Here is a 17,591-nt window from a genome sequence, read left to right as displayed (position 1 = left end):
AGGTCTTCAAGGATGCTGGATTCCTGCCGCGAAAGCCGCCCTTTCTTTGCCCCCTCGCGGTGTACCGACGGGCTACAGGCTCAGGGAATTGTGTGGGGCTCGGTTTTCCATGATGCTTCTCTGCTCCCAGCTGCAGCGACCAGAAGTTGTGCACACATTCAGCTCAGGGCTCTGAAACTAAGGTGAAATAAAGAAGAAGTAAGAAAGAAGGGGAGGGAGAGACAGAAAAAAAAAACTTTAAAAAAGGTATAGGCAAACCAGGCCCCCTCTGTTCCTTGTGTGAGTGTCTTGGACTGAGCCTGGAGTGGAAGTTGAGGCTGGTGGGCTGTCAGGCAGTCTCAGCTCCTGCCGCCTCTTAAAAGTGCAGGTGTTTCTCCAAGTGATAGGTTGTTTGAAGGCTGTTTTAAAAAGTAATTTCTGACTTTTGTGCTGACTTTAGAATTTAACCTTTATGAAGAAGTCCAGTGGCTGGACTTCTTATTTACTAGAGGTGAGCAAATAATGTGTGTGGGAGACCAATCAAGCATCGAGTGTATCGACTATCTACTTATCAGGCCTGGAAACAGTGAGCTGGAGCAATCCATTGCTTTTGACCTCCGGAATGTGCTGCCCGCTGATTGGTTCTGGTTAAGGAGACGGGAAAAAAAAAAAAAAGGCGTGCACGTGTGACCCGAGGGAAGAGCTGCGCGCGACGGAGTAGGAGGTAGTTCTGCGATTTGTCATGGCGTCGCTCAAGGATAGCACTGTCGTCTGTGTGATCTGTTTGGAGAAACCCAAATATCGCTGCCCCGCCTGCCGAGTGCCCTAGTAAGCGCCGGAATTCGAGGGGGAGGGGGAGCGCAAGTGTTGGGCTAGGCGGGGGGCGGGGCCGGGTCTGAGGGAGGGTCCGCGTGGCCGTCGGCTGAAACGCCCGGTGGGCTCTGTTGTTACAGCTGCTCCTTGACCTGTTCCCGGAAGCACAAAGGTAAGGCCCCCGCGTCCCAGCCTCAGCCCCGGCCTCCCTCGTGGTGCGGGGCAGCTGCCACCTCCCGCTGCCGTGTTGGAGACATGGACCCCTCAGGATACGCTTACTCCGGGCCTTGTCGCGAGTGATCCTGTCCGATCCTCTCGGGAACCTCTGCCTGTGAATGCGTCTCCGGATTTTGAACACTCAGGCCCTTTCTTCTGCTGTTCCTTTTCTCCTACGTGTCATCCTTTAATTGGGCTCTGGTCGGAAAAGTCTACTCTAGCTATTTCATCTTAGTGTTCCGATGCAGCGCCGCTTGTCATTTGGCAGAAGCTGTGCTGGCTGAGGTTAACAAGAACATTTCTTTCTTTTAAATAATTCATTGCTAGAAACAATGAGGTAGATTTGTTTACAATAAGGAGCGATGTCCTCGGCTGTTAATCTTGTCAGGTCTACATTTGAATTCTTCTCCAGTCCTGCGTGTCTTCTCAGCTCACAGGGACCCTTTCCCACGATCTCCTCATTGGTTGACTCTTCTGTTTAAGTTCCTCTTAGTTTGCCTCTCCTTTCATCTCCTCCAGGCTCTGGTTTACAAAGCAGTATGTTTCAAGACATACCCCCCACCCTTCTCTTACTTTCTGATATCTCTGGAGCATTTCAAAAGAAACCTTTCAGCTAAAGATACACAGAAGAGAAGTACAACTGCTTTGCTGGAAATAGGGTTGGAAGGCTGAGTCTGGAACACCTTCCTCTGACCCTGCATCCCTGTGAGACCCCACCAAGAACCTAATCAGGAGCTCTTAACTGTGTTGCTACTGGGCTGGATTTTCTGAAATATAAATTTGAGCAATTCACTCTCTTGTTGATTTAAAAAATATTTATTTTTAGAGAGTCAGGGGAAGGGAGAGAGAAAGGGAAAGAGAAACATCAGTGTGTGTGAGAAACATGGGTCAGTTGTCTCTTGCATGCCCCCAGCTGGAGACCTGGCCTGCAATCCAGGTATGTGCTCCAGTTGGGAATCAAACCAGTGACCTTTTGGTTGGTAGGTCAGTGCTGATTCCACTGAGCCACATTAGCCAGGGCAGGTCAGTAGTTCTTAACCTGGGTATTGCTCTCCCTAGGAAGATAACTCATCATAATGTTTTTGTTACAGTAGCTGAGGAGGGATTGGTGTTATTTCTGGTAATTGGTATTGATTCTAATAAACATGGTGCGGTGTGTGAGACTTCCTTACAGCACATGCAGCAGTACCCTTGCTGAGAGACACCTGCCTTGGGAAGAAAGGCAAATGGTCTGTGTGTGGCATTCTTTTGCTCTTGCTTTCTCCACCTGTGCCCTAGCCACCAATCTGTGGCATTTGCTCATCACCATCTCTCCTACCTAACCCCACTTTAAGGGTCAGTTCTAGCCATAGACCTTCTCTGTGCCAGAAGTGCTCTTTAACCTGGTAACAACTATCCTTCCCAGACTCCTTTTGGGCTTGTCTCCCGGCTTTCTCAGGTGACTTAGATCGGCAGACCCTTTGCCTCTTGCCCATCTCTTTATTTTTTTTATTTCTTATTTTAAGTTGAAACAGCAGTTTATTATGATTTCCCCCAACCCTACTTTTTTCTTAATTTTATTGATTATGCCATTACAGTTGTTCTATTCCCCTCCAACCTGCACCCCCACCATTCCCCCCTTTAGTTTATGACCACGTGTCTCAAGTTCTTTAGATTCTGTATTTCCCATACTATTCTTGTCCTCCCCCCATCTACTTTCTACCTACCATCTATGCTTCTTATTTTCTGTACCTTCTCCCCCCTTCTCTTCCTCCCACCCCCCTGTTGCTAACCCTCCACGTGATCTTCATTTCTATGGTTCGCTCCTGATCTAGCTGTCCTCTTAATTTGCTTTTGTTTTAGGTGTGGTTGTTAATAACTGTGAGTTTGCTGTCCTTTCACTGTTCATATTTTTTATCTTCTTTTTCTTAGATAAGTCCCTTTAACATTTCATATAATAAGGGCTTGGTGATGATGAAGTCCTTGAACTTGATCTTATCTGAGAAGCACTTTATCTGTCCTTCCATTCTAAATGAAAGCTTTGCTGGATAGAGCAATCTTGGTTGTAGGTCTTTGGATTTCATGACTTGGAATACTTCTTTCCAGCCCTTTCTTGCCTGTAAGGTCTCTTTTGAGAAATCCGCTGACAGTGTGATGGGAACTCCTTTGTAGGTGACTGTCCCCTTAGCTCTTGCTGCTTCTAGGATTCTCTCCTTCATTTTAATCTTGGCTAATATAATGGTGATGTGCCTTGGTGTGTTCCTTCTTGGGTCTAACTTCTTTGGGACTCTCTGAGCTTCCTGGATTTCCTGGAAGTCTATTGCCTTTGCCAAATTGGGGAAATTCTCCTTTATTATTTGTTCAAATAAATTTTCCACTTGTGGCTGTTCCTCTTCCCCTTCTGGATGTTGGAGTGTTTAAAGATGTCCTGAAGGTTCCTAAGCCTCTCCTCATTTTTTTGAATTCCTGTTTCTTCATATTTTTCTTTTTTTTTCAAAATATATTTTATTTATTTATTTTTAGAGAGAGGGGAAGGGAAGGAGAAAGAGTGGGAGAGAAACATCAATGTGTGGTTGCCTCTCGTGAGTCCCCTGCGGGGAACTGGCCTGCAACCCAGGCATGTGCCCTGACTGGAAATCGAACTGCGATACTCTGCTTCGCAGGCCCGCACTCAATCCACTGACCTACGTCAGCCAGGGCTAGTTTCTTCATATTTTTCTGTTTGGTCATTTTTTTCTTCCTTCTGGTCCACTCCCTTGATTTGAGTCCCAGTTTCCTTTCCATCACCATTTCTTTCCTGTGTATTTCCCTTCACTTCAATTAGTTAAGCCTTCATTTGTACCTCTAATTTGTGACTAAAATCAACCAGTTCTGTGAGCATCCTGATCACCAGTGTTTTGAACTGTGTATCTGAAAGTTTGGCTATTTCTTCGTCGCTTAGAGTTATGGGCTCTGGGATTTTGAGTTCTTGAGCCATGTTTGGTCTATTCGCGCCTGTTATGTATGAGGAGGGGAGCCTTAGGTGTTCATCAGGGTGGGGCCACCCAGGTCGCTGGTTTGTGACACTGTATGTGGGGGCGGGGTCATAGTGGGGCAATGGCGGTCCACTCTGCTGCTTCCTGCTGCTGGGGCCTGCTTGGTCTGTCTCACTGCTCGCTCCTTTGCTGGTTTATCTACGCATGAATGTGTGACCGTGGTCAGCCTGCCGCCTTGCGCCCTCACTGGGTCTGCCCATCGCAGCCCCATACCTGGGGATTTGCCAACCACAGACCACTCGCCTGGGTTGTTCTGGCCGAGTTTTCCTGCACAACCCTGCTCCGCCAGCCGCTGGCTCCGCCCCTCTTACCAGTCAAGCTGAAGGGTTCCTTGTTGGATTTCGGTAATTTAATTTTCTGTGTTATGGCTGCGTTATTTGTTTTACTAAAACTTTATTGTCTTTAAACTTGGTTGTGCAAGAAGGCACAGTATTTCCACCTACGCCTCCATCTTGGTGGAAGTCCTCCCCATCTCTTTAATTGTTGACCTTAAGACTAAATCCCTCTGGGGTGACTGGTGGACCTGGTGACTGCTGTCTGTGTATGCCCGATGGCATGTGCACATGCAAATTCAGTATCTGAAACTCACGAGGAAATGCAGCATCCGGCAGAAGTAACACCTTCTCGAGGGTAGTTGGTAGGGTAATAATACAGGTGGAATAATTTACAGTTTTAATTTGAACATTTCACCTAGAATGTTATGTGGTGTGCTTGAGCATGATATTGTTATGTTACAGAATCACATGCTCATGATTTTGTAGTAAAAGATTTTGTAATAAAAAGGGACTTATTTGTGGCAGACCCAGTAGTTTGATGCTGGTTGAAGTCAGTGTGCCACTTAATCACAATGAAAGCCCCGTGAGATTAGGCGAGGGAAAAGCTGATCTGGACAGGTCCTAGGGGTCTGTGAGGTCTTCTGCCAGGTTCAGGGTTGCTTGTTTTCATTGTACTGCCCCTAATTTGATCTCTTACTTCTGTATTCATCTCCACCTCACCCACATCCCTTACTCCATGCACATGCTTCCCACCTAGATGCTGGCTTGGTGGGAAGGTGCAGCCATGTCACTAAAAGGTAGGTGATGTGCTCCTGAGATTTGTGTCTTTTTCAGAGCAGTGCAATCCTGAAACTCGTCCTCAGGAGAAAAAACTAAGATCATCTGTTACTGAAAAAACTACAAAGCCTGTGGAAAACAAAGGTGGGTTAGTTGACTTCATAGAAACCTAGAATGAAAGTTCAGAGAGAATAAGTTGAAAGAGGAGACTTGAGCTGGGGCAGGGGAGTCAAGAACTGTGTCTTTATGGAGAAGCAGCTCTCTTAGCCCAGAGCACCAGGAGTCAGGGCACAGGTGATACAGAGCAGCTTGAAGGCATCGTTCAGGACAAGACAGATGGGAGCAAGGGGCAGAGGGGACCAGAGGTGTGGTTTTGGGGTGAGGGGTGGGCCTTGCTGGTGGGAGCCTTATGTAGCAAAGGCTTCAGTCCTCCTTCACGGGCCTGGCTGGGGCTGTCAGTTCTTCTGGGTGTAGGTGGGAGGCTGCCTTTGGCTTAGGACACCCTGTTGCTGTGAGGGGCTTCTCACAGTTTACAGTGGTGGTGGGCTGTCATCCCAGCCAGCCAGCCAGTCTTTAATACCTTCTGGGTGTCATGCACCATGCCAGGCTCTGAAAGTGGTCTCTTCTGGTGCCACCAAAGACATAATGAACATTCACAAGGGGATGGCCTATTTCTGCCCTTGGAGAAACTTCCTTGTTGGGTTCAGGCAATGCCAGCAATTCCTGCTCCTGCGGGGATTCACGTTAGCAGGTTTTTGTGGAGCACACCTAGTTTATTGGTCCATCATAGGGCTGGAGCCAGGGTGAGGCGAGGTTAGGTGATACGAATTGGAAAATCAGCCTCCACGTGTTAACGGCCATAGGGAAACACGTGGACTACGTGCCTGCACACTAGGATGCATTTATTAAAGCATCCAGATTTTTCATTTTCCTTCTCTTTCCTTAAAAATGTTGGTATAGTCACCAGTTCCAGAGAAAGGGTTTGTTTTGTTTTGTCTGTACCTGCTTGTATACCCATTACTGTCACGTGTGTGCATATACTTTTTTAGTCTATTGGGGAAATTGTTAAGGTCTGGCACCTGGGCTTTCTTTATAGTCATAAGTATTGATTGTGTTCTATATTCCTTAGATGATGACAACGAATCTATAGCTGATTTTCTCAATAGTGATGAGGAGGAGGACAGGGTTTCTTTGCAGAATTTTAAAAAGTTAGGTAAGTCTGTGCTGTACTTATTTATTCTTTGTCAGTCATTGAGATACATTTACTCTGTTGTATAGAATGTGATTATTTAATTTTTTATTTTTGGAGGGAGGTGTAGGGAGGGAGAAAGAGAAGGAGAGAAACATTAGTTGGTTGCCTTTCACAGGCCCCCAGCTGGGGAGCTGGCCTGCAATCCAGGCATGTGCCCTGACTGCGCACCTCTTGGTTCGCAGGTTGGCACTCAGTCCTCTGAGCCACACCAGCCTGGGATAGAACGTGTTTCTCAGTAATTAAGTACTTTAGCACGGTGGGCAGAGCCCTTCATCTGGCCACAGGTCCATGAGCAATCCAAGACTGGCTCTGGCTGGGTAGCTCAGTTGGTTAGAGCATCATCCCAATTTGCCAAAGTTGTGGGTTTCAGTCCCCAATTAGGGCACCTACAGAAGCAACCAGTGAACACATAAATAAGGGGAACAACAAATCAGTGTTTCTCTCTCCCTGCTTGCTCCTCTCTCTAAAATCAATTAAAAGAAATTAACACAGGGCTTCCATACTTCCCAGCCTGTTTACAAGACCCTTCCCTTGGCCTGGAGTCACACTGGCTTTGTGGGTCGACAGAATTCTGTCCCTCCTTTCATGCTTTGTTCAAGTGTTCTGTCCTTGCTTAAACTTGACCTTTTGATTCCATCAGAATTAAGCACTTTTTCATCTTCCTGTGGTGCCTTATAATATACCACTCACTGGCTTTCAGGGTAATTTGTCTCATACCAGTCTGTGGGGAGAGACCTACATTTATTCCCATGTTCCTAGTGCTCCATTTACAGTCCAGCAATTCATGCAGGCTGGGTAATCCCAGGACTTGACTTTTTTTTTTAGGGGGATGAAGGTGTTAATAATGCCTAGTATTTTTTAAGGACTGCTTATCCAGTCCCCATAGCAATTCTGTTACCTATATAATTAAAAGACCAGGGTAGTTCCTACAGGTGGGCGTTATTTTCATTCCCCTTTCACAGAGCTGGCCTAACAGGTGGTGCTTTGCACCCGATCCCACGGCAGTGATTAGACTGAGGTTGGAGCCAGCTGTGGGTAGGTGTGAACAGTGCTCTGTAAAGCCCCAACAGATGCTAGAGCCAGTTCACTGCTGCTGATCCTGTTTCTTGTTGAAGCGCCTGCTTAAGTATCATTCAGAGCATTTGATATGATCTTTGCCAACACATTAATGCTGTGCTTTGCATTTGTGGTAGTGAAGTATTTTTTCTTAGCCAAAGCGGCATAAAGTTAAAGTATTTACAAAGATACCAAGAACAATAATCTGTGACAGCATTTAACTTGGAAACCACCTGATACGCTGATTTCACCTTGTTTATGTAAAGTGTTGGGGTTCATTTGTGGACTGGATGGATTAAAGGGCATGCAATATTTATGTAAAGCATTTAGCTTTCAACCTTCTCTATCTGTTGCCACTTCAACTCAGACTGGCTTTCCTTCATTTTTAAGGGGAGTCTGCAGAATTAAGAAGCTTACTGCTCAACCCACACCTGAGAGAGTTGATGGTCAGCCTCAATCAGGGGGAAGACAAGGCCAAGCTCATGAGAGCCTACATGCAGGAGCCCTTGTTTGTGGAGTTTGCCGACTGCTGTTTAAGGATTGTGGAACCATCCCAGAATAAGGACTCTTAAAGTGGACTGTCCTGCTGCTTGCTCAGGCTTGTGATGGACTCTCGGAGCCTGCTTGCTCCCTCTCCCAGGAGACCAGCTACCTGGGCCCAGAGCAAGGGAAGTGGTTTCCAGCACGCAGGCTGGCTGACCTGAGGTAGGTCCTGCAAGCTTTCGCTTTTAGTGCTGTGGGCTTGGGTGTCGGGTGGATAGCGGTGGTCCAGGGGCAGACACTCAAGTGGTTGTTTTCAAGTTATTTATTTTTGGTACAGTTAAGGTGGATGTCATAAATGATAATTTATCAAGTTTCACACTTGTCTGAGTGAGAACTTAGTGTTACTAAGTAAAATCAAGATGTGGTTCTGTGGCACATTGCACTGTTCATCATCCCTGGTTTGTGATCTGATTGCTTGAAATTAAATAAATCAACAGCACATTAAATAGTAAGGTTTTGTTCCTCTTTAAGAAACTAAATGCAGAATTTCCCCAGCCAGAATTTTATAGCTGATATCAAGCTGCCTGTTCTGTTCTTGGGGAATCAGGGTCGGGGGTGCGCCACTGTAGTGACAGGCAATTCTCATTCTCATCTGATTGGAGCTGGACCCGTGAAGGTGGTGAAAGTGTGAGCTTCTCTGTGGCCCTGATGGTTTTGAACCTGGATTTGATGACTGCTAACCCTGATACCTGTCAGTGCCTGAGAGGCGGCTGGAGCCCCAGGCCGTCTGGTGGGCAGGCCGCTGCAGCCCTGGCTCTCTCTCACGGGCCTTGGAGTCACTGTGGAAGTCCTTTGGCAGCTTTCTGTCGATCAAATGTCTTTGGCAAGGCAGCTGGCAGGAAAAGGCGTTGTAGAAACAAAGGCACACAGATCGCCCAGCCAGGTCAGGAGAGAAGGTGAGCAGAGATCACACGTGGCCTGGCCTTTGTCTTTCCAGCAGAATCTGATTAAAGCCAGTAACACTGTAGGACGAAGGTTCAGGGCAGATGTCAGCGTAGCGCAGTGGAGACTTTCTGCAGTGAAACTTAATCGAGCCCTAGGGAGGGAGAGAGATGCAGGTTACTGTGGCTTCCGAGGGAGCTGCCACCTAAATGTAGCTCACAGAGCATGTGCTAGAAATGCAGGGAGTGTGGACGAGCAAGCTCTGGCATAGGAGTTACGGTGTTTTATTCCTCCTTTTGCTATAAGGGTGGCAAAGTCTAGAGCAATGTTAAAATGTAAAAGCTCACATCCCTTCAATAGAGACAGATGAGGAAATAGTAGAAGAGAGCTCTCCCCTCCCAAGACAATCAGTTGTCACAGCCCTGACTACCCAGTGTCGTCAAGGGGGATTTTACCAGGTTCTGGCGTACAGTGATTCCTCTGGAATGGCAATCATGCTTCCCTTCCTTCTGCCTTGTCAGTATCACTTAACCCTGGTGTGTTAGCCTATTTTATACCCTGGCGGCTTTTCCCCTGGCTGCCCATATAAACACAGAGCACCTGAGCACCACTGACTTGCTTGCTTGTTGCTTCCCTGGCTGGGAAATGAGATACACCAAGTAACATCACTTGGGGAAAACATGGTGCCAAATCCAGTGCCACTGGAGGGAGTAAGCTGTCCTCACAACCCAAGTTTTTTGCAAGTGGGACTAATTAAAAGGAGATGCTTTGCCCTGGCTGGTGTGGTTCAGTGGATTGAGCGCTGGCCTGCAAACCAAAGACTCGCTGGTTCAATTCCCAGTTAGGGCACATGCCTGGGTTGTGGGCCAGGTCCCCAGTGGGGGGCATGTGAGAGGCAACCGCACATTGGTGTTTCTCTGCCTCTCTTTCTCCCTTCCCCTCTCTAAAAATGTTTTTTTTTTTTTAAAAAAGGAGATGCTAGGACACTTACAGGCACTGTCTTTTAAAGTGATGGGAAGGCTCTGGAAAAGCCCGAGGTATAAGTACAGCCAGCTGTGAAGCTTAGGCTCTGGTCCCCCCACCCCCACCCCTGCAGGGTTAGGACACCTGTCCTTGTGGCCTTCAGCCTGCTCCTGCAGAAGGTTCCAGGTCTCGCCTCCTGCCTTCTCCAGTGAGATGGGAGGGGCCCGAGCCGTCGTGGGCAGGACCGCCACAGCTGGTGAGCTGCCATCAGTCTGGTCACCGCTTACCTGAGGCAGCGCTCGGATGGACGTGACACCATCCTGTTCGTGTGCTGTCTGGACGGGGGCGCTACTAGGGCTGCCGGAGGGGAGCTGCAGGCAGGCCCAGACCACCAGTTTCCTCTGAAAGCCGCGGACACCCACAGTCGCATTGGCCAGGACCAGTCCCAGGGGCCAGAGGCGGATTATTGCCCCCAGGAGCCAGGTCTGTGTCTGGGGCAGCGGGAAGGAGCCTGGGGAACGGGGAGCTTGAAACAAGTGTTTTTCTTCTGCACCATCCAGTTCTTCAGAAGCAAGGAAGGCCATTCTGACCTTAAAGAAAAGAATGCCCATTTGTAGCTTTTGATATAGTAGCTCTACATGGAAAACGGAAACCAGAACTGTCTTTATTTACTCGGCTGGTCAAGGTGCACTGAAGGGCCCCCCACCAGCCTGGCTCTGTGGCAGGCAGAACTTCGTACCCAAGGCACCTGGGCTTAGGCCTTCCACATGCCGCTTTAACAGACGGCCTGGGGAGAGCTAATTGATACAAAATTCACCTGTTTAAAGCATACAATTCTATGGTTTTTAACATGTTCCCAGTTGCTTATGCCACTCTTGGCCGTCACAGCCACCCTGCAGGGTCGGTGGTATCTTGCCCACTTCACATGTGAAAAGCACGGGCCACTGGTGTTGCAGTGGCAGGGCCCGCACTCCAACCCGGCTCCACCTGGTACCAAAGTACCCGCTGCCAACCCGACTCCCTGAGCCGATACTCACTCTCCACCGCTGCCACGCGCGCTTGATGACTGTGGCAGCCACGTGTAGCCTCTGGATGCGTCTCCGAGTCAACCAGGAACGTGTGGCTAAGGGGTGGCCCAGAAACAGGGAAGGGTAAAAAGGTCATCCCAGCTGTGAGTGGCCTGGCTGTGCAGCTGCTCAAAAAGTCTGAAATCGGTGTTTTTTCAGTCAGTGGCCACCTGTGCACCACTTGAGGTAAGGTTGGAAACTGGCCCACAGACTGCCCACAGGCTTGGTGCTATCTGTCCCTTGAAGGAACAGCTGAGAGCAGGGTCACCCCCCGCCTCAGGCTCAGCCTGGGACAATGCCCAGGGCATTAGAGGGTCTGAATTGCCTGCATCTTTTAGAATTACTTGTGTTCATTTCTGAGACCCTTATGTTTAGTTTGCTCACTTTATGAATCCATGGATGACATAATCATACACCCCATGCTGGTAAAGGTAGTAACATGGTTGGTACATTTCTTTCTTTGGTGAATCAAATCTTACCAGATTTTTACCTTCTTAAACTCACTGAGTGCCCTGGAGCCCAGCAGGTAATTGTCATTAAGGGAAAGATGATATAAACAGCTATCTAGGTCTGGGAAAAGGGAATGAAAGACAAAATTCTTAGCCCCTACTACATATAGAGCACCCTTTATCGGTGGTGTGACCTGGTTTCCACTGAACTAGAAAGATGCCCTGTGTGAGGTGGACAAGGAATTTGAATCCCAGTGCACCATGGGGATATGCCATGAGTGTCTTGAGCTTTGGTATGTGGGGACTCAAGGAGCAGCATTTCAAAGGAAATAGGTGTCACGTGGGGCCTGTGTGCAATCACTGAGGACAGCATCACCTGGGCTCGTCTGTGGGCCCAGAGTGAGACTGTGTGCCCAGGGCCCGGGTCCTACCTGCCTGGATGAGCACAGCGGCCCGCCTCTGCCTCGCCTGCTTGAGACGCCGGTGTCGCCTCCAGCCGCCCTGGATGCAGCGGGCACACTGTTCCAGTACCTGGGCACGCCCGCGCTCCAGGAGCTCCAGCTGGGAAAAGGGGCATCCACTGAGGTCCTCAGCCTTTCCCTCCTGCCCTGCAGAGGGCCCAGTCCGTCCTGCAGACAGCACACAGCTGGTCTGTGTGATCTCTGCTCCTCATCTAGAATGGCTTACCGTGGCCTCAGTCATGAACACTTTGGTCCTGCCACAGTGCATCGGGGCTGGTGTGGCCTCAGCTGGGTCACCAGGCGTGGCCACTGCCCGAGTTAGGGCTGGCAGAGTGTAGAGGATATCCCTGAGTACACAGTGTGGTGGGGCCTCCTCAGCATGTGGAAGCCACTCTAAGGGATGGGAGACAGGTTCCGTCAATGCTGCGTCATCTACACACTCCTGTGGCCCTGAGAAATTGGTGCTGGTCTTGCCACCACTTCACAGGCTTCTTGTCTGTTCTTGCCTCTACTCTTCTACCTTTTTTAGGGGAAGAGACCAGGGGCAGCCCCTCTATTGTCCTGCAGGCCCCTGGCATTCTAAGCAGGCTTAGAATCTTGCTGAGGCTGTGCCCTGGACTAGCCTGCAGCCCCCACTCCTGTGGCTTCCCTGGGGCAGTGTGGCAAAGGGCACTTGGTGCCTGGACTCCAACCTGGAATCTCAGGCTGTCAAGCCAGCACTTGTCTCTAGCCCCAAAACATGCTGAGGGCCAAACAGTGCAGCTGGGCCACCCCCTCTCCCCCAAAACCTCAGATCCTGGGTCTGTGGAGGCCCACAGGTCCCCCTGTGTCACAGGGTTGCTCCTGCAGATGGAGGATTTACCTGAGGGCTCTGACCACCTTTAGTTGCCCAGTGCCTCTTGGGAGACAGGGGCTGCCAAAGAAGACTCCGCAGATGAGAAACAGCAGCAGAATCAACCAGGGGCCAGGGGACTTGGGCAAGAGACAGAGCAGTAGAGCAGACCATGGAGAGAGGAGGAGAAAGAGGTGGAGGAAAAGGTGAAAGGAAAGTGACAAATTGTGCCCAAGACAGAAAAACAAAGCAGAACTGTCCAGACTGGCCTTGGTGGGCTCCAGGGTAAGGCTGTGTGGGTGGGAGGGGCCGCAACCTCTGTGATAGCCACATTCCCACAACCCCCACCAGGGTCACAGGCCTGACCTTTCCCTCGAGATCAAAGTTTGCTGAGTTCCCTGGCAGAGCTCAGCAGCTTCCCCAGATCGCTTTCCCCACAGGCCAGGCATAGTTCATTATTTAAATTTTCTTTCTTCCTCTCCCTCCACATCTAGTCAAGTGCTTGCCCAGTCTGACCAGTTTCTTCCCAGTATTTCCTGACTGTGCTCACATATCTAGCTTCTCTCTACTCCAGCCAACTTAACCTCCATGGCCTGCCACGTGGCACCCACAGTGGTCTCCAGGAAGCAGGAGGCTGACATCCCTACGTTCTCTGGAAGTGCCTCCCATCTACCCAAAGAATAAAGCCCAGCTTCTCTGACTGGGCCCCACCTGCCACCATTCCTGCTCTCTATGAGCTGACAACACTGAATGACCTGGAGTTCCTTACTCTGCTGTCCCCTGCCAGCAAGCCTCTGTTCAGATTACTTCTATCTTGTGGAAAACCCTTCACCTGGTTAATCCCATCTGTCCTTAGACACCACCTCCTCCAGGAAGTCCTCTGCCCCCACCCCCCATTTACATCTTCCTATCACCACCCAACAGCATCCTATCTCTGCCATTCCACTTTTCCAACTGTTAAATTGTCTTTTTTTTTTTTGGTCTGTTTCCCCACTGAACCAAGAACCATGAAGGCAGCAAGGCTGAGTTTAACTGATCTCTGAACCCTCAGCCCCTAGTCCTGAGATGACCCAGGGTAAGAGCTCAGTGGAACAAATGACTAACGAATGGGCTCCACTCACCTGGGGGCCCCTCATTAGGAGATGGGCTCTGGAGACCAGGGGCTGTGCGGGGATGGAGCCTTCTCAGTAATTCATATCGTTCCACAAAGTTCCGGTGAGAAACCCTGGAAATCAAAGTGGGCAGAAGGAGAGAATAAAGTGACTTCATCTGTGAACCAGGCACAGCACTTGGGGTACAGCTGGAGTTACTGTACTTGATCTGCCCAACGGCCCAGCTGGGTGCTGCTTTAACTGCCCCACTGCATGAATGAGGCTGTAGCTCTGGAGAGGTCACTAGGGTAACTCAGCAGGAAGCCCACAGAGACCACTGTGAGCTGCCTGTGCCCTGTGTGCCTGTCTCCCATCCCTTAGCTGCTTGCCTCCTTCCAAAGGAGTGCACAGGCCTCCCCCGACGACTGGATCACGGCCACCTCGCACTCCTCGCACTCGTGCTGGGCTCTGTCTCCCACCTATCCTCTGACCCCCAGCCGCCTCCTCTTCCTCCTGATTTCACTGCCCCTCCTCAGGGCGACACTTCTCTAAACAGTGACATCTGATATCTGTACTTCTCTAAGTTTGGCTTCTGTCCCCCATACTGCACCCAGGTGGCTCTTGTCACAGCCATCAGCAAACACAATGCCACCAAACCCTGTGGTCAGTGGCATGATCCTGGCCTCCTCCTTCCGATATACTGTTGGTTTCTCAGAATGTGAGCATTCCTCGGGGGATGACCCCGACCCCTCCTCTCTACACAGGATTTCCTCCAGTTCTTAGAGCTCTGCTGGGCCCGGTCCTGCCTCACAGCCACTTCAAGCCTGACCCTCCCACCCTCCAGTCTGGGCCTTCCTCAACCTATCCAGTCCTGGGGAATTGTGCCCCGATGTCCATCTGCCTCTGATGGATGCCTGGAAGTTGACCGCTCCCCTGCCCAATACCCCATAGCCAATCAATCCATAGCCCTCTTTCTATCACAAGCCATACTCCCAAGTTTACCCACTTTTCGCCACTTTTCACTGTTGCCACCCTCATCGGGGACACCATCTTACCTGTACACCTGCAACAGCCTTTCAGTCATCTCCCTTCCCTCCTGACCCTACACCCCACCTCCCCACAGCAGCCCTGGGGTATGAATGAGAGCAGAGCATGCCTTCCTCGTGACGCCCAGCGGCTTCTGCTGCACTCAGCACATGCTGCGAAGCCCTCTCCTGGCCTGCAAGGCCCTCAGGTCTGGCTCCCACACCTCCTCACAGTTGTCTGTGCTCTGGTCACTTTGGCATCTCTCAGTTCCTGACCTAGGAACTCTGAGGTTGCTGTTCACTCAGTCTGGAATGTTCTCCACCTACCCTCAAAGTCTTCCCAGGCTGGCCTTTTCCTTCCCGTAGGCCCAAGCTGCTTCATAGGGCCCCTCCTTGACCAGCTGAAAGATCCCCTTCCCCATTAGTCTACCAAATAGCATTTTTTGTTTCTTCCCTAGCACCAATTAACTTCATACCTCTTATTTGTGTTTCCACAGGGATGTGTGCCCTGAGGGCAAACTTCCCCCTCCTTATTCATTGATACACTTACCAGAAACAGGGCTAGTGCAAAATCATGCACAGAAAGGGGATGGATAAATGCTGGGTACAGCCCCTTGAGTTCCAGGTTGACACCTGCAGACCTGCCCCTCTCTCCATCTCTGTATCCTGCTCAGGGCTGGGTAGGCCCTTGTGGGGCCTGAGCCCGAGATCCACCCTGACGTTGGCCCTGCCCTCTGCAGTGATGGGCCCACTCACCGGATGGGGAAGCCGGCGGCACTGATGTGGATGGTCTCCACGAGGCCACAGGCCTCTAGTTGGCTCAGCACCTGCAAGGGCGGGAGACAGGGTGGTGCCTGCAGCATGGGGCCAGCAGGCCAGACATGGCCTCCTTCTGCGGCCCTGCCAGTGTGGACTGTGGGGTCTCCTGAGGCTCCCTTGGTAGAGGCACAGTCTCTGGGGCAGTGAGAAATTAAGTATGTACCTGCTAGAAAGGGTCCTGGTGGCCCCACGTTCCCTGTGTGATACACCACTTCGGATGCAGCTGAAGCAGGTGCTGGTCCTGGCTCAGCCTTGCCATTCCCAGCAGTGCAGAGGCTCTCTGCCTCCCATGCTGCCCATCCTAGTTTCTGTTTTTATTTCATTTTTTGTAGGCAATCAGGGGGGTCATAGTGGATAGGCATGGGAGGTTATTCTGTGCCGAGTCTTCTGAACTAAGTCTTTATCACAGAGCAGAGGATCCTGGCGTAAGCCCTAAGATCACATCTACCAGGTGACTATGGGACTCTCTCCAGCACTCACACTTCATCCACACCCGTTGGTACTGGTACCCTGAACAAAGGGCAATTGTTTGCCACTGCTTTTGTGCAATTAAAAAAAAAATCTAGACAGTGAGATGAGACTGACTTTCCGTTAATCACAAAAACCGCCCATTCCCCTCCGGTCACTCCATTTGGAGCCAATGTCCTGTCCTTCAGCCCCCCAGGGCCTTGTCCACACGGGGCTCTCTGCAAAGCCCTCTGGCCCTGCATGCATTACCTCCTCCCGGAGGAAGGTCTGCGCCTGGTTCTGGCTGTTGGGCTTGATGCAGCGGATGTAGTGGGGTGTGGTGCTGTGCAGGACCTGCAGGAGCTGCTCCAGGGAGGCCTGCAGAGGGGAGGACCACGAGGGTCAGGCAGAGCCTGGAGCAGCCCCGGGGCATCAGCTGGGCCTGGTGAGAGACTGCATCAGACACCTCCAGCAGCCCTCCCAGCCTCGAGACCAAGGAGACCAGGATCCTCACTTGCCCTGGGATGACTATTGGATACTCTCACTGGCTGTGCCCAAAGTGCACTCCTCCCCTCCCCTCCCCTCTCCCTGCTCCTCACCTCTGCCTCCAGGGACCTTTCTTGACCTGTGACCCTCTACCTGGTTGGTCTATCTGCATCGGCCTCGGCCACCACCCCCTACCCCCAACAGCGATCTTCCCAGAAGAGAACAATCTCAGAACCCCCTGCCATTCCTTCAGGCAACAGCTGTGATTAAGCCAAATGCCTTCTGTGGTGTGTCTGAGGCTGCACAGGAGAGTGCTAATCAAACCTGGGCTCCCTGGGTGTCTTCTCAAGGAGGTGATGATAATGCAGAGGTGTGAAGGAAGAGAAGGAATAAACTAAAGAGACGTGGAGGGTGGAGTTGAAGGGGCCACAATGAGGAGTAGAATGTGCCCAGACAGTAGAAAGCATAAGTTATGAGAGGTGACAAATCTGGTCTAGCCAAGGACAAAGTCTGAGCAGGAAGCTGGAGAACTGGGAATGGGCCAGGTCACAGAGGTTCATGTAGTTACTGCTCTTCCACAGTCTTCCATGAGCAGTGGGTGAGAGACCCCACTGTGCCACCCAAAGGCCCTCAGGCCTCCCATCATGTCAGTTACATTGACAGTCTATTTGCCTGTTCCCTGTCCGTGTCTTCCACACAGGACTGTCAACTCTGTACGGACGCAGGCCTCCTTTACTTGACTCATCAATACTCCCCAGTTCAGAGCACCAATCCTGGGAAGTACTCAGTTAACATGTGAGATTGAGAAATGAACCAAGCACATCACATCAGCACTGCCAAACTCACCTTGAACTTGGACACCACAGTCAACACAGGGGCCCTGCTCTGGCCAGAGGACTCCTCCTGGGACTTCTCTTCTGGGTCAGTGGGAAACAACAGCTTGAGCAGGGGGTCCTGGGATTGCTGCAAGAGCATAGTCAGCTCAGCAGGGACAGGGTCCTATTGGGAAAGGACAAGGGCAGCGGGTGAGGGCAGGCAGAGTACTGTCCAAGGGCCTGCCACCCAGCCCCAGAAAAAGAGCTTCCAGGGGAAGGCAGGCCCTGAGTCTGAGATGAAAGCTGGTTGCCTATGAACCAGCAGACCC

General features: G+C 50.7%; 2 protein-coding genes across 3 annotated transcripts in view; one reads left to right on the top strand and one right to left on the bottom strand.

Moving 5' to 3' along the window:
* Positions 1–666: 666 nt before the first annotated feature.
* On the top strand, positions 667–8,371 carry ZNHIT3 (zinc finger HIT-type containing 3). The gene is made up of 5 exons (XM_037163644.2): positions 667–807; positions 933–964; positions 5,132–5,218; positions 6,204–6,287; positions 7,773–8,371. The coding sequence occupies exons 1-5, from the start codon at positions 722–724 to the stop codon at positions 7,952–7,954; spliced, it is 471 nt and encodes a 156-aa protein (XP_037019539.1). The 5' UTR covers positions 667–721; the 3' UTR covers positions 7,955–8,371.
* MYO19 (myosin XIX) overlaps positions 8,367–17,591 on the bottom strand; it is a 31,409-nt gene continuing 22,184 nt past the window's right edge. Inside the window, exons 18-26 of one of the 2 annotated variants that reach the window (XM_037163634.2) lie at positions 17,294–17,446; positions 16,232–16,339; positions 15,452–15,522; positions 13,701–13,804; positions 11,974–12,140; positions 11,718–11,847; positions 10,808–10,893; positions 10,058–10,360; positions 8,367–8,961 (exon numbers count right to left, since the gene is read on the bottom strand). In XM_037163634.2, the coding sequence (XP_037019529.2) occupies positions 8,833–8,961; positions 10,058–10,360; positions 10,808–10,893; positions 11,718–11,847; positions 11,974–12,140; positions 13,701–13,804; positions 15,452–15,522; positions 16,232–16,339; positions 17,294–17,446 (1,251 nt within the window). In that variant the 3' untranslated portion in view covers positions 8,367–8,832. Of the gene's footprint in view, positions 8,962–10,057; positions 10,361–10,807; positions 10,894–11,717; positions 11,848–11,973; positions 12,141–12,171; positions 12,720–13,700; positions 13,805–15,451; positions 15,523–16,231; positions 16,340–17,293; positions 17,447–17,591 lie in introns of those variants that run through there. The other variant, XM_053655775.1, reaches the window with a different exon arrangement.

The sequence above is a fragment of the Artibeus jamaicensis genome, unplaced genomic scaffold (assembly GCF_021234435.1).
Source record: "Artibeus jamaicensis isolate MK-2021 breed Jamaican fruit bat unplaced genomic scaffold, CSHL_Jam_final contig_1998, whole genome shotgun sequence".
NCBI lineage: Eukaryota > Metazoa > Chordata > Mammalia > Chiroptera > Phyllostomidae > Artibeus > Artibeus jamaicensis.
Note: the sequence above shows the minus strand (reverse complement) of the source record. Positions and strands in the feature narration are given on the sequence as shown.